The sequence below is a fragment of the Neophocaena asiaeorientalis genome, unplaced genomic scaffold, assembly GCF_003031525.2.
Source record: "Neophocaena asiaeorientalis asiaeorientalis breed wild unplaced genomic scaffold, Neophocaena_asiaeorientalis_V1.1 scaffold134, whole genome shotgun sequence".
NCBI classification, from domain to species: Eukaryota; Metazoa; Chordata; class Mammalia; order Artiodactyla; family Phocoenidae; genus Neophocaena; species Neophocaena asiaeorientalis.
This window is the reverse complement of record NW_020185339.1, coordinates 15,785,230-15,808,514: the sequence shown is the minus strand read 5'-3', so window position 1 is coordinate 15,808,514 and position 23,285 is coordinate 15,785,230. Positions and strand designations below refer to the sequence as shown.

The 23,285-nt window shown below is 37.4% G+C and overlaps 1 protein-coding gene across 2 annotated transcripts in view; it reads right to left on the bottom strand.

The window, feature by feature from the left end:
• Positions 1-23,285, bottom strand: part of GRIP1 (glutamate receptor interacting protein 1) — a 203,486-nt gene that overhangs the window by 129,105 nt on the left and 51,096 nt on the right. The window contains exons 5-6 of one of the 2 annotated variants that reach the window (XM_024737136.1): positions 15,781-15,856; positions 13,362-13,507 (exon numbers count right to left, since the gene is read on the bottom strand). In XM_024737136.1, coding sequence (XP_024592904.1) covers positions 13,362-13,507; positions 15,781-15,856 — 222 coding nt within the window. Of the gene's footprint in view, positions 1-13,361; positions 13,508-15,780; positions 15,857-23,285 lie in introns of those variants that run through there. The other variant, XM_024737137.1, reaches the window with a different exon arrangement.

The window sequence follows — 23,285 nt, the reverse complement described above, 5'->3', positions numbered from 1 at the left end:
ACTGCTCTGATGGTTCATTTGCTTTAAGCAAAGGTTCTAGAATCAGACATAATAGTTTGAATTCTGACTCTGTTCTTTTCTGCCTGGGCAAGTTCTTTTACTTCCTCTGATTCCTGAAATAGGGATACCTATGCCTATCTCTTATGGTAAGAATACAATGAGATAATGTTTATAAAATTGCCTTGCACATAATAGGTACTTAGTAAAATGCAGTTACTATTACGGTAATTTGCTAATAGCAGCATATTATGTTAGAGAGAAGGATGAATTTTGACTTTGACACTTATAAACTGTGTCATCCAGGCAAATAAGGAACCTTAAATTTCTAATTTTTTTTTTTTTTTTGCGGTATGCGGGCCTCTCACTGTTGTGGTCTCTCCTGTTGCGGAGCACAGGCTCCGGATGCACAGGCTCAGCGGCCATGGCTCACGGGCCTAGCCGCTCCACGGCATGTGGGACCTTTCCAGACAGGGGCAAAAACCCGTGTCCCCTGCATCAGCAGGCGGACTCTCAACCACTGCGCCACCAGGGAAGCCCAAATTTCTAATTTTTAAAACAGCCTAATACCCTCCTTCCCTACATCACAAGGTATATACAAACAATAATTTCTACTCTAACATCTTTGATTTAGTCTTGATCCCATAGGTCCCACTGACAGGTCATGAGAAGCCTTGGAATGAAAAATTCTTTTTTCGTACCATAAGCAAGAGAAGAGCAGGAATATTAACAGTCTGTGACTACAGGAGCTCTGTGAAAAAACAGCACTGTGAAGAGAAGAGTGAACTGGGGGAAAGGCCTTATTGAAGGTCAGTCTCATGTATGTTCACTGAGAAGGAACAAAAAGTTCCCTAAGATGTTCAAATGTTAACAACAAAGGTCTTATCTAATATTCCTGAACTGTAACCTTCAACATTAAACGTTAAATGTGTGATGACCATGAAGCCTATAAAGCCTTCTATGTTTTTCAAGAATGTATTTTGATGTGCTCAATTAAAACGTGAATGAATTCACTAGCTTTGTGTGAACTGACCTATCGTAGAAGTCTTGTGGATCCTTATACTAACCAGAAAGTGCCAGACTCCTGTGGTCAACATAATCCTTTCAGGTTTTCTCAAAAAAAAAACCCAAAACACAAGAGGAAGCTTGGTTTCCTTAACAGGTAATAGAAGGATAAAATAGGATTGCAGTTGTGAAGTACACTATAAGCTAAAAGAGTTCTAAATACATGAGGAATTATTTTGAACATTATTAAATTTAGGGGAATGATAGTCTCAACGTCAAATACTCTTCATTTACTTGTTCATTCATTTCTTCAATCAACCAAGAAATAAGTGTCTTCCATGTATAGGGCACTACAAAGGATACAGTATGGGTATGAAATAGTCCCTGTTTCCAAGGAGTTTATAACATCATAGAGGAGTGATAGTCACATACACAAATAACTAGACTACCACACTGATGGGGTAAAGACTATGAGGTGTATAAACAAGATATTATGGGAGTTAAGGGGAGAGAGAGATTGCTGCTAGCTAGGTTTCCCAGGGCTCCTTGGGGTGAGCTCTCCCAGAGTCCACCATTAGCCCCACCAAAGAGCTGGGTAGACTCCAGTGCTGGGTCGCCTTAGGGCAAACAACCAACAGGGAGGGAACCCAGCCCCACCCATCATCAGACAAGCAGATTGAAGTTTTACTGAGCTCTGCCCATCAGAGCAATAGCCAGCTCTACCCACCACCAGTCCCTCCCATCAGGAAACTTGCACAAGCCTCTTAGATAGCCTCATCCACCAGAGGGTAGACAGCAGAAGCAAGAAGAACTACAATTCTGCAGTCTGCGGAATGAAACCCACATTCACAGAAAGATAGACAAAATGAAAAGACAGAGGGCTATGTACCAGAGGAAGGAACAAGATAAAACCCAGAAAAACAACTACATGAAGTGGAGATAGGCAACCTTCCAGAAAAAGAATTCAGAATAATGATAGTGAAGATGATCCAGGACCTTGGAAAAAGAATGGAGGCAAAGATTGAGAAGATGGAAGAAATGTTTAACAAAAACCTAGAAGAATTAAAGAACAAACAGAGATGAAAAATAAAATAACTGAAATGAAAAATACACTAGAAGGAATCAATAGCAGAATAACTGAGGCAGAAGAACAGATAAGTGACCTGGAAGACAGAATGGTGGAATTCACTGCCATGCAACAGAATAAAGAAAAATGAATGAAAAGAAATGAAGACAGCCTAAGAGACCTCTGGGACAACATTAAACGCACCGACATTGGCATTATAGGGGTCCCAGAAGGAGAAGAGAGAGAGAAAGGAGCTGAGAAAATATTTGAAGAGATAATAGTTGAAAACTTCCCTAACATGGGAAAGGAACTAGCCACCCAAGTCCAGGAAGCGCAGAGAGGCCCAGGCAGGAAAAACCCAAGGAGAAACATGCCGAGACACATAGTAATCAAATTGACAAAAATTAAAGACAAAGAAAAATTATTAAAAGCAACAAGGGAAAAATGACAAATAACATACAAGGGAACTCCCATAATGTTAAGAGCTGATATCTAAGCAGAAACTCTACAGGTTAGGAGGGAGTGGCACGATATAGATGAAGCGATGAAAGGGAAGAATCTACAACCAAGATTACTCTAGCCAGCAAGGATTTCATTCAGATTCTACGAAGATATCAAAAGCTTCACAGACAAGCAAAAGCTAAAAGAATTCAGCACCACCAAACCAGCTCTATAACAAATGCTAAAGGAACTTCTCTAAGTGGGAAACACAAGAGAAGAAAAGGACCTACAAAAACAAACCCAAAACAATTAAGATAATGGTAATAGGAATATACACATTGATAATTACCTTAAATGTGAATGGATTAAAAGCTCCAACTAAAAGACATAGACTGGCTGAATGGATACAAAAACAAGACACATATACATGTTGTCTACAAGAGACGCACTTCAGACCTAGGGACACATACAGACTAAAAGTGAGGGAATGGAAAAAAGATATTCCATGCAAATGGATATCAAACAAAGCTGGAGTAGCAATAATTCTATCAGATGAAATAGACTTTAAAATAAAGAATGTTACAGAGACAAGGAAGGACACTACATAATGGAAGGGCACTACATAATGAAGAAGGGATCAATCCAAGAAGAAGATATAACAATTATAAATAAATATGCACCCAACAAAGGAGCACCTCAATGCATAAGGCAAATGCTAACAGCTATAAAAGAGGAAATTGACAGTAACACAGTGATAGTGGGGGACTTTAACACCTCACTTACACCAAAAGACAGATCATCCAGACAAAAAATTTATAAGGAATTACAAGCTTTAAATGACACAACAGACCAGATAGATCTAATTGATATTTATAGGACATTCCATACAAAACCAGCAGATAACACTTTCTTCTCAAGTGCACATGGAACATTCTCCAGGATAGATCATATCTTGGGTCACAGATCAAGCCTCGGTAAATATAAGAAAATTGAAATCATATCAATCATCTTTTCTGACCACAACGCTATGAGATTAGAAATCCATTACAGGGAAAAAAGCGTAAAAAACACAACCACATGGAGGCTAAACAATACATTACTAAATAACCAAGAGCTCACTGAAGAAATCAATGAGGAAATCAAATAATACCTAGAGACAAATGAAGATGAAAACACGATGATCCAAAACCTTTGGGAGGCAGCAAAAGCAGTACTAAGAGGGAATTTTATAGCAATACAATCCTACCTCAAGAAACAAGAAAAATCTCAAATAAACAAGCTAATCTTACACCTAAAGCAATTAGAGAAAGAAAACAAAAAACCCCCAAAGTTGGCAGAGGGAAAGAAATCATAAAGATCAGATCAGAAATAAAGAAAAAGAAATGAAGGAAATGATAGCAAAGATCAATAAAACTAAAAGCTGGTCCTTTGAAAGATAAACAAAATTGATAAACCATTAGCCAGACTCATTAAGAAAAAGAGGGAGAGGGCTCAAATGAATAAAGTTAGAAATGAAAAAGGAGAAGCTACAAAGGACACTGCAGAAATACAAAGCATCATAAGAGACTACTACAAGCAACTGTATGCCAATAAAATGGACCACATGGGCGAAATGGACAAATTTTTAGAAAGGCATAACCTTCCAAGACTGAAGCAGGAAGAAACAGAAAATATGAACAGACCAAACACAAGTAATGAAATTGGAACGGTGATTAAAAATCTTCCAACAAACAAAAGCACAGGACCAGATGGCTTCACAGGCGAATTCTATCAAACATTTAGAAAAGAGCTAACACCTATCCTTCTCAAACTCTTCCAAAATATAGCAGAGGGAGGAACGCTCCCAAACTCATTCTACGAAGCCACCATCATCCTGATACCAAAACCAGACAGAGATACTACAAAAAAAAGAAAATTACAGACCAATATCACTGATGTATATAGATGTAAAAATCCTCAACAAAACACCAGCAAACCAAATCCAACAACACAAAAAAAGGATCATACACCATGATCAAATGGGATTTATCCCAGGGATGCAAGGATTCTTTAATATACACAAATCAATCAATGTGATACAGCATATTAACAAATTGAAGAATAAAAACCATATGATCATTTCAACATTTGCAGAAAAAGCTTTTGACAAAATTCAACACCCATTTGTGATAAAAACCCACCAGAAAGTAGGCATAGAGGGAACTTACCTCAACATAATAAAGGTCTTATGTGACAAACCCACAACCAACATCGTTCTCAATGGTGAAGAACTGAAACCATTTCCACTAAGATCAGGAACAAGCCAAGGTTGCCCACTCTCACCACTGTTATTCAACATAGTTTTGGAAGTTTTAGCCACAGCAATCAGAGAAGGAAAAGAAATAAAAGGAATCCAAGTCGTAAAAGAAGAAGTAAAACTGTCACTGTTTGCAGATGACATGATACTATACATAGAGAATCCTAAAGATGCTATCAGAAAACTACTAGAGTTAGTCAATGAATTTGGTAAAGTAGCAGGATACATAATTAATGCACAGAAATCTCTTGCATTCCTATACATTCATGATGAAAAATCTGAAAGAGAAATACAGCAAACAGTTGCATTTACCACTGCAACAAAAAGAATAAAATACCTAGGCATAAACCTACCTAAGGAGACAAAAGACCTGTATGCAGAAAACTATAAGGCACTGATGAAAGAAAGTAAAGATGGTACAAACAGATGGAGAGATATACCATGTACTTGGATTGGAAGAATCAACATTGTGAAAATGACTCTACTACCCAAAGCAATCTATAGATTCAATGCAATCCCTATCAAACTACCAATGGCATTTTTCACAGAAGCAGAATAAAAAATTTCACAATTTGTATGGAAACACAAAAGACCCCAAACAGCCAATGCAATCTTGAGAAAGAAAAACGGAGCTGGAAGAATCAGGCTCCCTGACTTCAGACTATACTACAAAGGTACAGTAATCAAGACAGTATGGTACTGGAACAAAAACAGAAATATAGATCAATGAAACAGGATAGAAAGCCCAGAGATACACCCCCGCACATATGGTCACCTTATCTTTGATAAAGGAGGCAAGAATATACAATGGAGAAAAGACAGCCTCTTCAATAAGTGGTGCTGGGAAAACTGGACAGCTACATGTAAAAGAACGAAATTAGAACGCTCTCTAACACCATACACAAAAATCAACTCAAAATGGATTAAAGACCTAAATGTAAGGCCAGATAAGCAGCCGCATAGCACAGGGAGCTCAGCTCCGTGCTTTGTGTCCACCTAGAGGGGTGTGATAGGGAAGATGGGAGGGAGATCCAAAAGGGAGGAGATATGGGGATATATGTGTATGTATAGCTGATTCACTTTGTTATAAAGCAGTAACTAACACACCATTGTAAAGCAATTATACTCCAATAAGGATGTTAAAAAGATAAAGGGTACAAACTTTCAGCTAGAAGATGAATAAAGTCTGAGGATCTAATGTAAAAATTGTGACTGTAGTTGATAACACTGTATTGTATAATATGCTAAGAGTGTAGCATCTTTACACCATGTATGTGTATATCAAATTATCATCATGCACACTTTAAATATCTTACAGATCTGTCAATTACACCTTAATAAAGCTGAAATAAAAACAAAACAAAAACAAAAAATTACACTACAGTCATTCTTGTTTAATACGGCCAACAAGAAATCCGTAGTAACCAAAAGCCCTCCCCCGCTCTTCCTATGGAAGGAAAAGTCATAAAATAAATAACTATTAGAGAATTGTGTAAGTTTTAAAAATCTTGAGTAAATTATGTCAGCACAGATTGGTACCATCTGTACCCCTTGACTCTGTAACACAGGCCTAAGGACTGCTATTCAGAATGATGTCCTTGATAACTGTATGTGTCTCTACCAAAGACCCAAGTATCTTTAATATATATTCTCAAAAACATTATTTAGAAATATTTTCAGCTAACGTTTAAGCAAAATAAGTATTCTGATGAATTTTAGAAAATAAAGCCAACCAGAACACATCATTTTTCAAATATTCTTTCTACTGAGGACTCCATGTTGTCACGGAATAAAGCCTCAGCTGCTGCTTAATCCAGGGTAATGGGAGACCTGAGGTTCATTTTAGGCAAGTGGAGCATGGAAACCATGAACTTTAATTCCCTGGTAGTCAACAAAAGTTTAGTTTAGTTATGATAAACGCTTTACATGTATTCACTCGCTTAATCTTTTCATCAATCCTTTGAAGAAGTACTGTTATCATCCTTATATTAGAGATAAGAAATTTGAAGCTTGGAGAGGCTAAGTAACTTGTTCAAGATCAACAGACAGCCAAGACTCAAAACCAAGTCTGTCTGACTTCAAAAGACACTACATTTTACTAAAGTTATTGTTTTCAGAACTTTTGCCCCGAGATGTTCAAGCTTTCCTTATATTTTATGTTATCTGGCTTCTAACATCAGGGCTCTGAGACCCAATCATTTGGTAGTACATTTTGACAATAATGAAGTGGAGGGGGTTTTCCCTATAAACATTTAAAATAATTAGTTTATATTTATTGAGCACACATTATGGGCCAAACACCACATATGCATTAACTCTTTTTCTCCTCACAGCAACTTGTGGGTGTGGTAGTATAATTACCACCATTTTACAAAGGAAAAACCTGGCCTCCAGGACTCCACACTCTGCCTTGGTTCTCTGTCTCCATCACTTGATGTTCCTTCTCAATTTATTTCAAAGGTTCCTCATCACCTTTCTGATTTGTCACTACTGGAGAGACCCAGAGCTCCATCCTTGGGCCTTGCTTTTCTCTGTCCACGCTCACTTCCCTAAGGTGCCTCGTGGTTTTAAGGTCCATCTCTGTGCTGATGACTCAAAAATTTGTACCTCCTTCCCTAACCTCTGCACTGAATTCCAGGCTTAATGACCCATCTGTATACTCCATACCTCCACTTGGATGATGGATAGACACCTCAAACATAACATATCCAAAACTGAACTCTTACTTTTCCCCCAGACCTATTCCTCCCAGTCTTATCTCAATACATTTTCTTTAAAATTTTAACGAAGACTAAATTCAACTTTAGTTAATAAAATTGATAGTTTCAATAGCTTTCCCAGACTACTGAATTTGCTAAAATTTGTGATCTGAGATTTACTAGAAAATATATCTCATTCCAGTGATGAGCTATCAATATCTCTGCACAGGCACACACGTGTTTCCTACAAAATAATTTGTGTACTTTTAATAGCATATAAAGAAATTCAATATTTATATTTATGAGTATAGACACACACATGCTTCCTAAGATATAATGTGACATAATTTTAATAGTATGTAAATAAATGAAGGTATTAAAAGTAAAATAATGCAACAGGAATGTCCAAGTAGCAAATGAAAAGATGCTTCATATCATTATTCATCCTGGAAATGTACGTTCAATTTACCATGGGATATCACTACATACCCGTAAGAATAGTTAACATGAAACAGACTGAGAATACCAAGTGCTGGTGAGGACGTGAAGTAAGGAAAATTCTCGTATGTGTGGCATCTCTTACTTTCATCACCTGCTTTGGGAAAGTGCCATTCTTTGTCTTGTTCTGTTCAACACACATTCCTTCCTGCCCTGCCAAAGAGCAGAGGCTACACTATATCCCTGGACATAGTGATTACTGCAGTGGTCAGCATTTGCTCCAAGCTAAGTCACTCAGCATCTTTTAGGGGAGATTCAGTTTCATTTCTTTTTCTGGCATTATGAACTCACAACATAATATAGACCTGTGGCTGCCTTGGACCATCTGGTCATGACACAAGGAGAGCCTTTCCCAGGCAAAGAGACCTGAGAGACAGAACATCTGTGATATTACTGAACTTCTTCTGAAGTCAGGATGTATCTTGACTCCCCACTTTTACAAGCTGATCAATTCCCTCTTTAAATTATTCTAAATTGGTTCCTGCCATTTGTACCTGATGGCAACTTCATAAACCAATGATCTATTGCTCCTCATTTTCCTAATTTAAGACCTTAAGCTTTCTATTGCAATTTTTCACCTATTTAGCTTTATCTAGGAGTGACAGAAAGGTGTCTCAATGGAGGTCCATGAACTTTAAGTTTTCTACATTCTTTCATAATTTTATTTCCTTTGTACTTCTAAATATCTCCTGGCTTCCTTTAAAGATAAATAGCTTTTTACTTTAAAAGTTTAATTATTGAGGATTTTTATATCACAATGAGCTCGACAGAGTAAATAGCATTATTCTTATTTTATAGAAGTAAAAGATGATACGAAGAAATGAAATCATTGAGTCTAATATCTAGGGAGATTGGTAAAAGGAAAGGTTAGTTAATATTTGATGAACAATAATTCTAATTGAAAGTATCCTATCTTCTGATTTTCTAAGGTACCATTTTTACTTCTTTCCACAAATTGTCATTCTCAATTATCTGACCTTATCTATTCCTAATCCCATTTTAACCCTGTTTTAGAAAAACAGGATTGAAAAAAGCAAGAAGGACAAAACAGAGAAAGGATAATAATTACAGGGGAATACTGAAAACAATCCAAGTAAGACGATTAGAATAAAGAAGGGTATTAACAAGTGAGAAACCGAGAATAGAGTATAAAAAAATAATTGGGGGGCTACCCTGGTGGCGCAGTGGTTGAGAGTCCGCCTGCCGATGCAGGGGACACGTGTTCGTGCCCCGGTCCAGGAAGATCCCACATGCGGCGGAGCGGCTGGGCCCGTGAGCCATGGCCGCTGAGCCTGTGCGTCTGGAGCCTGTGCTCCGCAATGGGAGAGGCCACAACACTGAGAGGCCCACGTATCACACACACACACACACAAAAATAACAATAATTGGGAGGTTAGAAAGGGAAGGAGAAAGAAAGGAAGACAGAGCATGAGCAACACAGTGGGAGAGAAAAGGCTGAGAGCAAGTAACCAAGTGCAAGAGAGCTGAATGGAAGAAAGAGAGAAAAAGGACTTCAAAAAGACATGAAAAACCCAAATCAGAGTTTGCTCATTTGCTGTATAAAGTTAGCAAAACTTAAATAATACAATAAATGTAGTATGCAGATAAATAATTTTCCAAAAATGCATCTTTTTATGATAATAAGAGCTCTTATACTAAGACTTTAAATTCAAAAGTCCTATCCTAGAGATATGGGAACATATGTATATGTATAACTGATTCACTTTGTTATAAAGCAGAAACTAACACACCATTGTAAAGCAATTATACCCCAATAAAGATGTTAAAAACAGAAAACAAAACAAAAACAAAAGTCCTATCCTGAAATCTGGTGTGAAACTAGATACAATCAGACTAGCTAGCCCAGATGTCGAGTACAGTATATTTAACAACTTAAGGTATGATTTAAAAAATCAGTAGGCATGTGATAGATTCTTTATTAAATTATATTAGGTAACTTTAGAAAAAAATAATATTTATATCCTAAGAAAAATACTAGTTCCAGGGCTTCCCTGGTGGCACAGTGGTTGAGAGTCCGCCTGCTGATGCAGAGGACGCAGGTTCGTGCCTTGGTCTGGGAAGATCCCACATGCCGCGGAGCGGCTGGGCCCGGAAGTCATGGCCGCTGAGCCTGTGCGTCCGGAGCCTGTGCTCCGCAACGGCGGAGGCCACAACGGTGAGAGGCCCGCGTACCGCAAATAAAATAAAATAAAATAAAATAAAATAAAATAAAATACTAGTTCCAAATTAAAAAAAAAACAAGGAACTTTGATACATCAGAAAGGGCAAATAAACTACTAAGAAGAGTTTTTACAAAAAACTGATAAGAACTAATATCCCTAAAATACAAATAGTTACACAAATCAATAGAAAAATGAATACAGGGCATAAGCAGACAATAGGAGATGAAAATGGCTAGTGTTCATACAAAAAAGCATTTAGCTGCACTAGAAATTTTTTTAAAAAGTAAACTAAAATATAAATGCAATTTTTACTTAAATCAGAAAGATTAAAACCAATACTATTTAGTGTTGTATCTGGTGCTCTGTTGAGACAGGTACACTTAAAACATTGCTGGTAGTAATATATTATAAAGTAGGATAACCTTTCTGGAGGACAATTGGAATTATGTACCAAATATTTAAAAAAGAAATATGCCCTTCGACTTAATGAAGTCAGACACACAGACAAAGATTTGGGTTAAAAGGATATTCACTCCAGTTATCTATAATAGCAGTCTGTTGGGAAATGATTATGTAAATACAGAATTTATTTTTGGGTGTGGTATAAAGTAGGAGATTAATTGAATTTTTTCCCATGTGGCTAACTAATTGACCCAGTATCATTTACTGACTAGCTCAACCATTCCCCACTGATGTAAGACTACACCTCTGCTTACATATCTGTAGTGGTCTGTGGCATTCAATTCTCTTCCACTGGGTTCTTTATTACCTCATGTAAATATTACATAGACTTAATGGCACAATTTTAGAATGAGTCTTGATATTAGATAGAACAAATTTCTCTGCTTTCATATTGTTTCAGAAACATTTTGGCTGTTTTCCCCCTCCCACTTTTCTTACATTTTAGAAACAGCTTATTAAAGTCCTCCAAAGATCCTTCTGGGATTCTGAGTAGAATTTATGGATGCATTTGAAAGAAATGATATATTTTAGATATCAAGACTTCCCACCCAAGTTCAGATGTAGGTCTTCATTTGTTTAAGTATTCTTTATGTATATGCATATCTGTATCTATATCAATATCTATATCTAATGGGAAGATACAACTTTTGTTGTATTTATTCCTTATAGGAACCTTATTATTTTATTGTTATTATAAATGGTATATTAAAAATTAACTTTCTGGTTTTGGCTGGTATATAGAAATGTAACTGACTTTTGTATACTGATCTTATATCTATCAACTTAGAGAAACTTTTAATGAGTTTCCTTCCTGATGGCACTTTCCCCTATGTTAGGGGGATATCCGAGAACTCTGAGGCATGAAAATTGTCAGGCATGATTCAGAATGTGAATGTGAGTAGGGAAGAAGGAAGACAGGTGAGTCATCCTCTCCCCTCCTGACTCTGGTAATAATGAGATATGGAGGGCTCTGCTCTGAAATGGTGCCCATCCCCAGGGGGGGAGCCCTTGTCTCTCTGAGGTGGGCTGCTCAGAACTTACAAACTGTTGCTGTATTTAGATGGGAACTGGTTCCTTCTCATCCTTCAGGTTTTAGTCTACCTGTCACCTCTTCACTGACTCCTGATTGGCATCTGTCAGACCTCACCTGTGCCTGCCCTTATTCCCTATTACAGAATCCAGTTCATGCCTTTCATGGTAGGTAATGATCACTTTCTTTGTGTTTATTTGTTTGTTTGGTCATGTTCCTGTTTACTGTCTCTCCTCCTTGTCAATTGCAAACTTCATAAGAGCAGAGACCAGGTCTGTGTTGTTCATTTCTGTACTCTTGGTACCTGTCACTTAGCTTAAATATTAAAAAAAATGTATTTGTAGACTGAATGAGTTAAATATGTCAAACATCTGTTTCAATTTTTAATGTGAATAATAAATTGGATCATCAGTTAAAATATATCTTACTTGTATAATTTTATTTTATCTTCCTAACTGCCTTTTAAAATAGGCACTGCTGGTTTCCATGTGACAAATGAGGTAACTAAGGCACAGTGAAATAAGTAACATGGTGCAAACTAATAGCTAGAAATCAGTAGAATTGAAAACAGAACCCAAATCATCTAACTCAAAAGCCATACAAAACAATAAAAAGAGAAAGAAAAAAGGGAGAAAGAGAAGACAAGAGAAAGGAAGAATAGAGGGAGGAAAGTTCATTCATTCCTGACCTTTCCATCCTAAGGGCATATCATACCACTTATTCTGCTAAGAACTCCTTAACTCACACTTTAAGTCTTTTAGGAAGCCTCATACCTCTCAAAGACATTTCAGGCCAGTAGACAGATTAAGAATACGTTCAAGCAACACTGTTCTACGTGAATCATATAGAGCAGGAAATAAAAGGAGTTTACAGTTACAGAATAAGTGTTTTTTTCCTGGCTACATTTTACCAGGACAAAACTTGCTGGTTAAGGCAGGCACACAATCAAGTCTGATAATTGTAAGAAGTATTTACAACATGATTTAAGTTTCAGTTTCACGTTCCAGTTCATTCTATCATAATTTATCTGCCTTAGTCAACTTTACACAAAACTTTGGCTCTCTCTTCACACTGAAAAGCCACGTGAGAATATCTTTCCAGTTGTACTAGAGCTGAGAGGGTAGAAATAGAATTACTTTCTGTTAGAATCATTATTTCAAGAAAGAATATTGTACTCAACTTTCATTTTAATCAATGATACTATTTGTCCCCTTTCCTTTCTTCGTCCCTAAGTCTGATGATAAAATGGTAATTTCCATTAATTCTGATCACTGGCTTCACTCTGTGACGTAAAAAGAAGGAAAGGAATCCCCTACTGTTTCCAGTCTCCTTGTAGTAAAAGAAAAAGTACTAGCCCCTAAGTTAATAATACCACTTTTGTGATTTGGAGGGGGAAAACACTTTCCTGCCAAAGGGTAATCCACGTATAAGAGCCGATTGCTAGGTGAAACACACTGACAGAATGAGGTGTTATCATAGACTCTATCAACACAAGAATTCAAAATCGCTGAGAAGTACTTCTCACCTCTTTCTGAACTCAAACAGAGTAATATGGTATTGATGAAGTTCTGTCTGCTACAGGAGGACATAACAGTTCCTTCTTAATCCAAAGTGGTTTATCAGGGATGGACAGTGACATGATGTAGAGCTTAGTTAGAGATCCCAACCTCAGGATCCGACATACCCATGACCGAGACATCATATTCGATCAGCAGCGTTGCTTCTTGTCCACACTGTTTGAGAATACTCATGGCCTCAGCATGTGCGGTTCCAAGAAGCCGAATCCCATCCACACTGAGCAACCTATCACCAGGTTTGATTGTGCCCTCTCTGAAGGGAGAATAAAGAAATAGTCATTAATTTAGCACCATGGGGCTTAGCATTAATAGTCACTTAGCCAAAGAGGCTCTTTCACACACATTCTACCATCTATCCCATTCGCATTTCCTTTTAAGCATCAAGTGTGACATTAAGAGAGTAAAGAGGTAACCCTGACCAGAAAGTTGCTGCAGTATGAAAATCAGTAATAAGAAAATAACTACACATTAGCAAATAACCAGGTCACCCACGATGAACTCCTGGGGTGTAAAAGTAATAAAGGCACATTTTCTCTTTTCTAGGTTTTTGCCAAAATGTCTAAAATTGATTTATTAGAGCCCGAGAAATAGCACTCACCTATTTTCCCAAAGCCAGGTGAGCAGAAAAGTCTGCTGGTTTCATTCAATTTATCACCAGTGAACCCAAGCTGGCAAGGGAATGCTGGTGAAAAATTTCCCTAGTCTGTAAATTTTCCTACTGATTTATAAGGCCATTTGGCGATCATTAAATTGATTCAGTCTCACATTCAATGGAAAAGGCAGGCAAATACTATTCTCCCTTCTGTGCCCATAGACACTCAAGGCACTGGGAGAAGATGCCTCAGGACAGTAACGACACCACTAAAATGTAGCCAGAGAGGCTACCAGATTATAGCCCTCCTGCCTCAGGGAGGGTCAACGAAGATAAGAAAATCAGATGCGGGGATCACAAGTTTAGGATTTGGAAAGAATAAAAATGCTGACCTAAGTATCTTTCATCCAGCAACTCTCTATGTATTTTGACCCTAAATTTTTATCTTAAATTCTAAGATTTCCTTTAGTCCTCCATTAATTCGGTAACACGTTGCTCACAAACTAGTAGCCTGCTCCTGACATTTCTGTCGACTCAAACTCTAGAATGTTATTAAGAAATAGAAATATTCTCATTTGCTTCAGGAAGAATAATTCACAAGAAAAGGCAGGAGAAGGAAAAAAAACTGGCAAAATTTCCTTGGAAATTTTGACTTTGTATTATCCTCTGCAAAGGCAAATACACTTTAGTGCAGAGGAGAACCCGGTGTCTCCGTATTTTCTCATTTTATATTAAACATTGACTTAAAAAACAAACTGAGCTAACAGTATGAGCTTTGAAGGAAAATAAATGTGAATTTCTATCCTAGCTGGCAAGTCATTTAACCGTACTGGGCCTCAGTTTTGTCACCTGTAAATCTGGATAAAAATACCTGATTTAGTGGGTGGTTGTGAAGATAAGATAATGTCTGCCAAGTACTGAGCACAGTTCCTGGCCCATGGTGGTCACTCATCAAGCAGTATTTATTATTATTATCACTATTTCGAGTGCTTAAGAAAGGTTTTTAAAAATCCATCCTAGGCTGAAACATAGTGCAGAGTCAGGGGTAATCAGTGTGTTTTCTTCCTCTCCTTCAACTATATCTAGTGGCAGGCATTGTGTTCCCTACCATTATGGAGCAGACTTTTCGCTGTGGGAAATTAGTACAAAGATAAGCATCTCTTGAGACATCTAAGTTGTGAGTTTACTTGGGACCCGCAAGGTTTATTGTAGGAAAGCTGAAGGAGCTTCTATCAGATGTTCAAATTAGCCAGGAAGAGAATGCTCTAAACACTAACACTGACAATATTCCTTCCTTTTTACTAAAAGTCCCTTCTATTCTGACACACATAATCATCAGCAAAGGGTGATAATCGTGATAAGGACGTCGGCAATAGTAAGAGTCAGAGAACACCACCACCTGTCTTTTCAGGTTAGGATATTACCAACTGGAGAGGATGCATTTCAAGGACCTGCTGTGAAAGGGCCAGCTGCCTTTTTTTTTTATAATTAATTTTTATTGGAGTAGAGTTGCTTTACAATGTTGTGTTAGTTTCTACTGTACAGCAAAGTGAATCAGCTATACATATACATATATCCCCTCTTTTTTGGATTTCCTTCCAGGATGAAAGGCCTCCTGCAAGGCACCATAAATCTCTAATCTTTGATAAAACAAAAAACCTTGAAAGGTATGCATTATCACCTACATTTTACAGTTGGAGGGAACTGAGCTTAGAACTGTTAAGTCATTTGCCAAAAACACAGGGTAGCAAGCATTGAATCTGGAGTCAAACTTTCTTTTGATTCTGTAGCCTGAACTCTTTTGTTTTCACATTCCAACATATTTACTTAAGACCTATCTGTTACTGTGAAATTTCTAATTCATCAACTTCTATGCCGAAGTCCCCAGCTTTATTTAATCTATTTGGATAGTGACACAGAAAGATGAAGTTTACCTGTCAGCAGGCCCTCCAGGACGAACACATGTTATTACAACCGGACGAGATTTATTTCTATCATCGTGTGCTCCCCCTAGCAAAGAAAAGGAATACGGCTCAAAAAATGCTCTCATTGCTGCCATTAAGAAATTCACTTACAAAATGCCCGCTGAGAAACTGAAACAAATGTTACTGTTGTATATGGAGGAATACTTACAATGTTTCCTTCTGGCACAGAACAGACTTAAAAACCTTATTCATTTTATACAGAATATATTGTTGAAGTCAACATTTCTCCTCCTCTCAATAAATATATGGCTGTAATCGGGGTGAGATATAAAATGTTTAACAACTACTGTGATAAGAGCATCAAATAATTATAAATACTAGCCCAATGAGAACAGCTGCTGGCTATAAACAAAGTGTAGGTGGGTATATTTGGTGTCAGTCAACCTGGGCTGTTATACTGGTGAGTCTACAACATGACATGAAGCAAAAACTAAAGGAAAAAAAAAATCCGAATATTAAAAAAAAGAAAAATTCGAGTGGCTGAAGTGGCCTCCATTAAAAACGGGGTGTTCAAAATATTAGTGCGTTCTAAAAGCACTACATTTTTAGTGGCCACCACATTTTTTTTTACATTTTTATTGAAGTATAATTGCTTTACAGTGGTGTGTTAGTTACTGCTTTGTAACAGTGTGAATCAGTTATACGTATATATATATCTCCGTATCTCTTCCCTCTTGCGTCCCCCTCCCACCCTCCCTATCCCACCCCTCTAGGTGGTCACAAAGCACTGAGCTGATCTCCCTGTGCTATGCGGCTGCTTCCCACTAGCTATCTATTTTACATTTGGTAGTGTACATATGTCAGTGCCACACTCTCACTTTGTCCCAGCTTACCCTTCCCCCTCCCCATGTCCTCAAGTCCATTCTCTAGTAGGTCTGCGTCTTTATTCCCACCTTGCCCCGAGGTTCTTCATGACCGTTGTTATTTTTTTAAGATTCCATATATATGTGTTAGCATATGGTGTTTGTTTTTCTCTTTCTGACTTACTTCACTCTGTATGACAGACTCTAGGTCCATCCACCTCACTACAAATAACTCAATTTCGTTTCTTTTTATGGCTGAGTAATATTCCATTGTGTATATGTGCCACACCTTCTTTATCCATTCATCTGTCAATGGACACTTAGGTTGCTTCCATGTCCTGGCTATTGTAAATAGAGCTGCAATGAACACTGTAGTATCCCCCACATTTGATGTGGGTTTTTACAAATAATTAATTAATTAATTTATTTTTAGCTGCGTTGGGTCTTCATTGCTGTGTGAGGGCTTTCTCTAGTTGAGGTGAGCTGGGGCGACTCTTTGTTGTGGCGCGTGGTCTTCTCATTGCAGTGGCTTCTCTTGTGGAGCATGGGCTCTAGGCATGCGGGCTTCAGTAGCTGTGGCACGTGAGCTCAGTAGTTGTGGCTCGCGGGCTCTGGAGCACAGGCTCAGTAGTTGTGGCGCATGGGCTTAGCTCCTCCGTGGCGTGTGGGATCTTCCCGGACTAGGGCTCGAATCCGTGTCCCCTGCATTGGCAGGTGGATTCTTAACTACTGTGCCACCAGGGAAGTCCCTGATGTGTTTTGATGTTACATTTTACATCTTTTTATTTTGTATCCCTTAATAAATTTTTGTAGTTATAGCTAATTTTACTACTTCTGTCTTTTAACCTTCATACTAACTTTATAAGTGGTTGATCCACTACCTTTACCATATATTTGACTTTACCAGTGAGATTTTTTCTTTCATATATTTTCTTATTTATATTTAGGGCCATTTCTTCTCAGCTTAAAGATGTCCCTAAAGGGACATTTCTTGTAAGGCCAGTTTAGTGGTAATGAACTACTTTTGCTTTTGCTTGTCTGGAAAACTATCTCTCCTTCAATTCTGAAAGCTAACCTTGCCAGGTAGAGTATTTTTGGAAGTTTTTTCCTTTTAGCACCTTGAATATATCACGTCACTCCCTTCTGGCCTGCAAATTTTCTGCTGAAAAATCAGTTGATAGTCTTATGGGAGTTCCCTTGTATATAAAGAATTGTCTTTCTCTTTCTGCTTTGAGTCTCTATTTAACTTTTGACAGTTTAATTATATGTCTTGGTATGGATCTCTTTGGGCTCATCTTGTTTGGGATTCTCTGTGCTTCCCAAACCTGATGTCTATTTCCTTCCCCAGGTTAGAAATGTTTTCAGCCATTATTTCTTCAAATAAGTTTTCTGCCCCTTTCTCTCTCTCTCTTCTCTTTCTGGGACAATTATAAAGTGAATGCTAGTATGCTACATGTTGTCCCACAAGTCCCTTAAGTTATTCTTGGTATGGATCTCTTTGGGCTCATCTTGGTATGGATCTCTTTGGGCTCATCTTGTTTGGGATTCTCTGTGCTTCCCAAACCTGATGTCTATTTCCTTCCCCAGGTTAGAAATGTTTTCAGCCATTATTTCTTCAAATAAGTTTTCTGCCCCTTTCTCTCTCTCTCTTCTCTTTCTGGGACAATTATAAAGTGAATGCTAGTATGCTACATGTTGTCCCACAAGTCCTTTAAGTTATTCTCATTTTTTAAAATTCTTTTTGCCATTCTGTTTGGATGATTTCTATGAATCCCGCTAGTGGATTTTTCAGTTCAGTTATTGTATTCTTCAGCTTTATGACTTCTGTTTGGTTCTTTCTTATGTGTTCTTTCTCTTTGTTGAAGTCCTCACTGTGTTCTTCATTCTTCTCCTGAGTTGGGTGAGCATCTTTATGACCATTACTTTGAACTCTTTATCAGGTAAATTACTTACCTCCATTTCATTAGGGTTTTCTTTTTTTTCCTGAAGTTTTATCTTGTTCCTTTATTTGGAACATTTTCTTCTGTTTCCTCATTTTGCTTGACTCTCTGTGTTTGTTTTGATGTATTATGCAAAACAGCCATCTCTCAGTCTTCAAAGATTGTCCCAGTCTCAATGTGGCCCTTTCATAATTTCTTGGGGAGTAGGAATTCAGCTGTTTCTGGGGTTCTTTTCAGAGTAAACTGTTTTATGTGTAGCTGTATGTCTGTTGTGTCTGTGGGAGGAACTGAGTTCAGGATCTTCCTACCCAGCCATCTTGAACCACCCTCTATCCACTTCCACTTTCTTAACTATTGTTTGCATGACCTGATTTCCTCATACATCACCATCCTGGCTGCCCACCTGGATGGTCTCTAGTTTGCCAGTATTTGATAAATATGAATGTTACCATCATACGACATATTTTGTTTGTTTGTTTTAATTTTATATTTTATACAGCATGTTATTAGTTTCACAATGTTGATTCTTCCAGTCTAAGAACATGGTATATCTCCCCATCTGTTTGTGTCATCTTTGATTTCTTTCATCAGCATCTTAGAGTTTTCTGAGTACAGGTCTTTTACCTCCTTAAGTAGATTTATTCCTAGGTATTTTATTCTTTTTGTTGCAATAGTGAATGAGATTGTTTCCTTAATTTCTCTTTCTGATGTTTCATTGTTAGTGTACAGGAATGCAAGAGATTTCTGTGCGTTAACTTTCTGTCCTGCAACTTTACCAAATTCATTGATTAGCTCTAGTAGTTTTCTGGTAACATCTTTAGGATTCTCTATGTAGAATATCATGTCATCTGAAAACAGTGACAGTTTTATTTCTTCTTTTCCAAATCTGTATTCCTTTTATTTCCTTTTCTTCTCTGATTGCCATGGCTAGGACCTCCAAAACTATGTTGAATAATAGTGGCGAGAGTGGACATCCTTGTCTTATTTCTGATCTTAGTGGTAATGGTTTCAGTTTTTCATCGAGAATGATGTTTGCTCTAGGTTTGTCATATATGGTCTTTATTATGTTGAGGTAGGTTCCCTCTGTGCCCATTTTCTGGAGAGTTTTTATCATAAATGGGTGTTGAATTTTGTCAAAAGCTTTTCCTGCATCTATTGAGATGATCATGTGGTTTTTATTCTTCAATTTGTTAATCTGATATTTCACATTGATTGATTTGTGTATATTGAAGAATCCTTGCATCCCACTTGATCATGGTGTATGGTCCTTTTAATGTGTTGTTGGATTCTGTTTGCTGGTATTTTGTTAAGGACTTTTGCATCTATATTCATCAGTGATATTGGTCCGTAATTTTCTTTTTTTTGTAGTATCTTTGTATGGTTTTGGAATCTGGGTGATGGTGGCATTGTAGAATGAGTTTGGGAGTGTTTCTTCCTCTGCAATTTTTTGGAGGAGTTTGCAAAGGATGGGTGTTAGCTCTTTTCTAAATGTTTGATAGAATTCACCTGTGAAGGCATCTGGTAGTGGACTTTTGTTTGTTGGAAGATTTTTTTTAAAAAATTTGTTCATTTTATTAAGTAATTAATTCATTTTTGGCTGCATTGGGTCTTTGTTGCTGTGCGCAGGCTTTCTCTAGTTGCAGTGAGTGGGGGCTACTCTTCGTAGTGGTGCGCAGGCTTCTCATTGCAGTGGCAGCTCTTGCTGCAGAGCACGGGCTCTAGGCGCATGGGCTTCAGTAGTTGTGGCACGTGGGCTCAGTAGTTGTGGCTCGTGGGCTTCAGAATGCAGGCTCAGTAGTTGTGGCATATGGGTTTAGTTGCTCTGTGGCATGTGGGATCTTCCCAAACCAGGGCTTGAACCCCTGTCTCCTACATTGGCAGGCTGATTCTTAATCACTGCACCACCAGGGAAGCAGTTGGAAGATTTTTAATTACATTTTCAGTTTCATTACTTGTGACTGGTCTGTTCATATTTTCTATTTCTTCCTGGTTCAGTCTAGGAAGGTTATACCTTTCTAAGAATTTGTCCATTTCTTCCAGGTTGTCCATCTTATTGGCATAGAGTTGCTTGTAGCCTTCTCATGATGCTTTGTATTTCTGCAGTGTCCATTGTAACATCTCCTTTTTTATTTCTAATTTTATTGATTGGAGTCCTCTCCCTCTTTTTCTTGATGAGCCTGGCTAAAGGTTTATCAATTTTATTTATCTTCTCAAAGAACCAGCTTTTAGTTTTATTGATCTTTGCTTCTATTTCATTTATTTCTGCTCTCATCTTTATGATTTCTTTCCTTCTACTAACTTTGGGTTTTGTTTGTTCTTCTTTCTCTAGTTCCTTTAAGTGTAAGGTTACATTGTTTATTTGAGATGTTTCTTGAGGTAGGATTGTATTGCTACAAACTTTCCTCTTAGAACTGCTTTTGCTGCATACCATAGGTTTTGGATCATCGTGTTTTCATATTCATTTGTCTCTAGGTATTTTTAAATTTCCTCTTTGATTTCTTCAGTGATCTGTTGGTTATTCAGTAACATATTGTTTAGCCTCCATGTGTTTGTGATTTTTACGTGTTTTTCCCAGTAATTTATTTCTAATCTCATAGCGTTGTGGTCAGAAAAGATGCTTGATACGATTTCAATTTTCTTAAATTTACCGAGGCTTGATTTGTGACCCAAGATGTGATCTATCCTGGAGAATGTTCTGTGTGCACTTGAGAAGAAAGTGTAATCTGCTGTTTTCAGATTGAATGTCCTATAAATATCAATTAGATCTATCTGGTCTGTTGTGTCATTTAAAGCTTGTGTTTCCTCATAAATTTTCTGTCTGGATGATCTGTCTTTTGGTGTAAGTGAGGTGTTAAAGTCCCCCACTATCACTGTGTTACTGTCAATTTCCTCTTTTATAGCTGTTAGCATTTGCCTTATGTATTGAGGTGCTCCTATGTTGGGTGCATATTTATTTATAATTGTTATATCTTCTTCTTGGATTGATCCCTTGATCATTATGTAGTGTCCTTCCTTGTCCCTTGTAACATTCTTTATTTTAAAGTCTATTTCATCTGATATGAGTACTGATACTCCAGCTTTGTTTGATTTCAATTTGTATGGAATATCTTTTTCCATCCCCTCACTTTCAGTCTGTGTCCCTAGGTCTGAAGTGGGTCTCTTGTAGACAACATATATACAGGTCTTGTTTTTGTATCCATTCAGCGAGCCTGTGTCTGTTGGTTGGAGCATTTAATCCATTCACTTTTAAGGTAATTAACGATATGTATGTTCCTATAACCATTATCTTAATTGTTATGGGTTTCTTTTTGTAGGTCCTTTTCTCCTCTTGTGTTTCCCACTTAGAGAAGTTCCTTTAGCATTTGTTGTAGAGCTGGTTTGGTGGTGCTGAATTCTTTTAGCTTTTGCTTGTCTGTAAAGCTTTTGATTTCTCCATAGAATCTGAATGAGATCCTTGCCGGCTAGAGTAGTCTTGGTTGTAGATTCTTCCCTTTCATCACTTTAAATATATTGTGCCACTCCCTCCTAGCTTGTAGAGTTTCTGCTGAGAAATCAGCTGTTAACCTTATGGGAGTTCCCTTGTATGTTATTTGTCGTTTTTCCCTTGTTGATTTTAATAATTTTTGTTTGTCTTTAATTTTTGCCAATTTGATTACTATATGTCTCGGCGTGTTTCTCCTTGGGTTTATCCTGTATGGGACTCTCTCTGCGCTTCCTGGACTTGGGTGGCTAGTTCCTTTCCCATGTTAGGGAAGTTTTCAACTATAATCTCTTCAAATATTTTCTCAGGTCCTTTCTCTCTCTCTTCTCCTTCTGGGACCCCTATAATGCGAATTTTGGTGCATTTAATTTTGTCCCAGAGGTCTCTTAGCCTGTCTTCACTTCTTTTCATTCTTTTTTTCTTTATTCTGTTGCATGGCAGTGAATTCCACCATTCTGTCTTCCAGATCACTTATCCGTTCTCCTGCATCAGTTATTCTGCTATTGATTCCTTCTAGTGTACTTTTCATTTCAGTTATTGTATTATTCATCTGTTTGTTCTTTAATTCTTCTAGGTTTTTGTTAAACACTTCTTGCATCTTCTTGATCTCCGTCTGCATTCTTTTTCTGAGGTCCTGGATCTCCTCACTATCATAGTTCTGAATTCTTTTTCTGGTAGGTTGCCTATCTCCACTTCATTTCATTGTTTTTCTGGGTTTTATCTTGTTCCTTCATCTGGTACATAGCCCTCTGCCTTTTCATTTTGTCTATCTTTCTGTGAATGTGGTTTTCATTCCACAGGCTGCAGAATTGTAGTTCTTCTTGCTTCTGCTGTCTACCCTCTCACCATCATGTAACATTTAATGTTTGTCTGGTAGAACAGAGTGCCATTTCCCAAATTTGGCACTGGTAAAGAGGTCAGCTTAAAGAACCTAAGAGAAAATTTAAAAGGCATTCACTGTTCTTGATGAAAGCAAATGCTTCCTTTATGTTCATTGCTATTACAAGAGATTTATTCAGTCTGGTTGGTAAAATCTCTATTTCAGTATTTTCTTTCAATCAATTTGATGGATTCTTTTAAAATTCTTCCTTAATTAAAAAAGAAAATTCAGGATTTTTTCAGAAAAAAATTTTTTTAATGAAAATCATGACGATAAGTTACAGCACATGTTTAACCATATTTATATAAATACCATTATGTAACTTCCTTTTTGCAAGGTGATCATAAAAA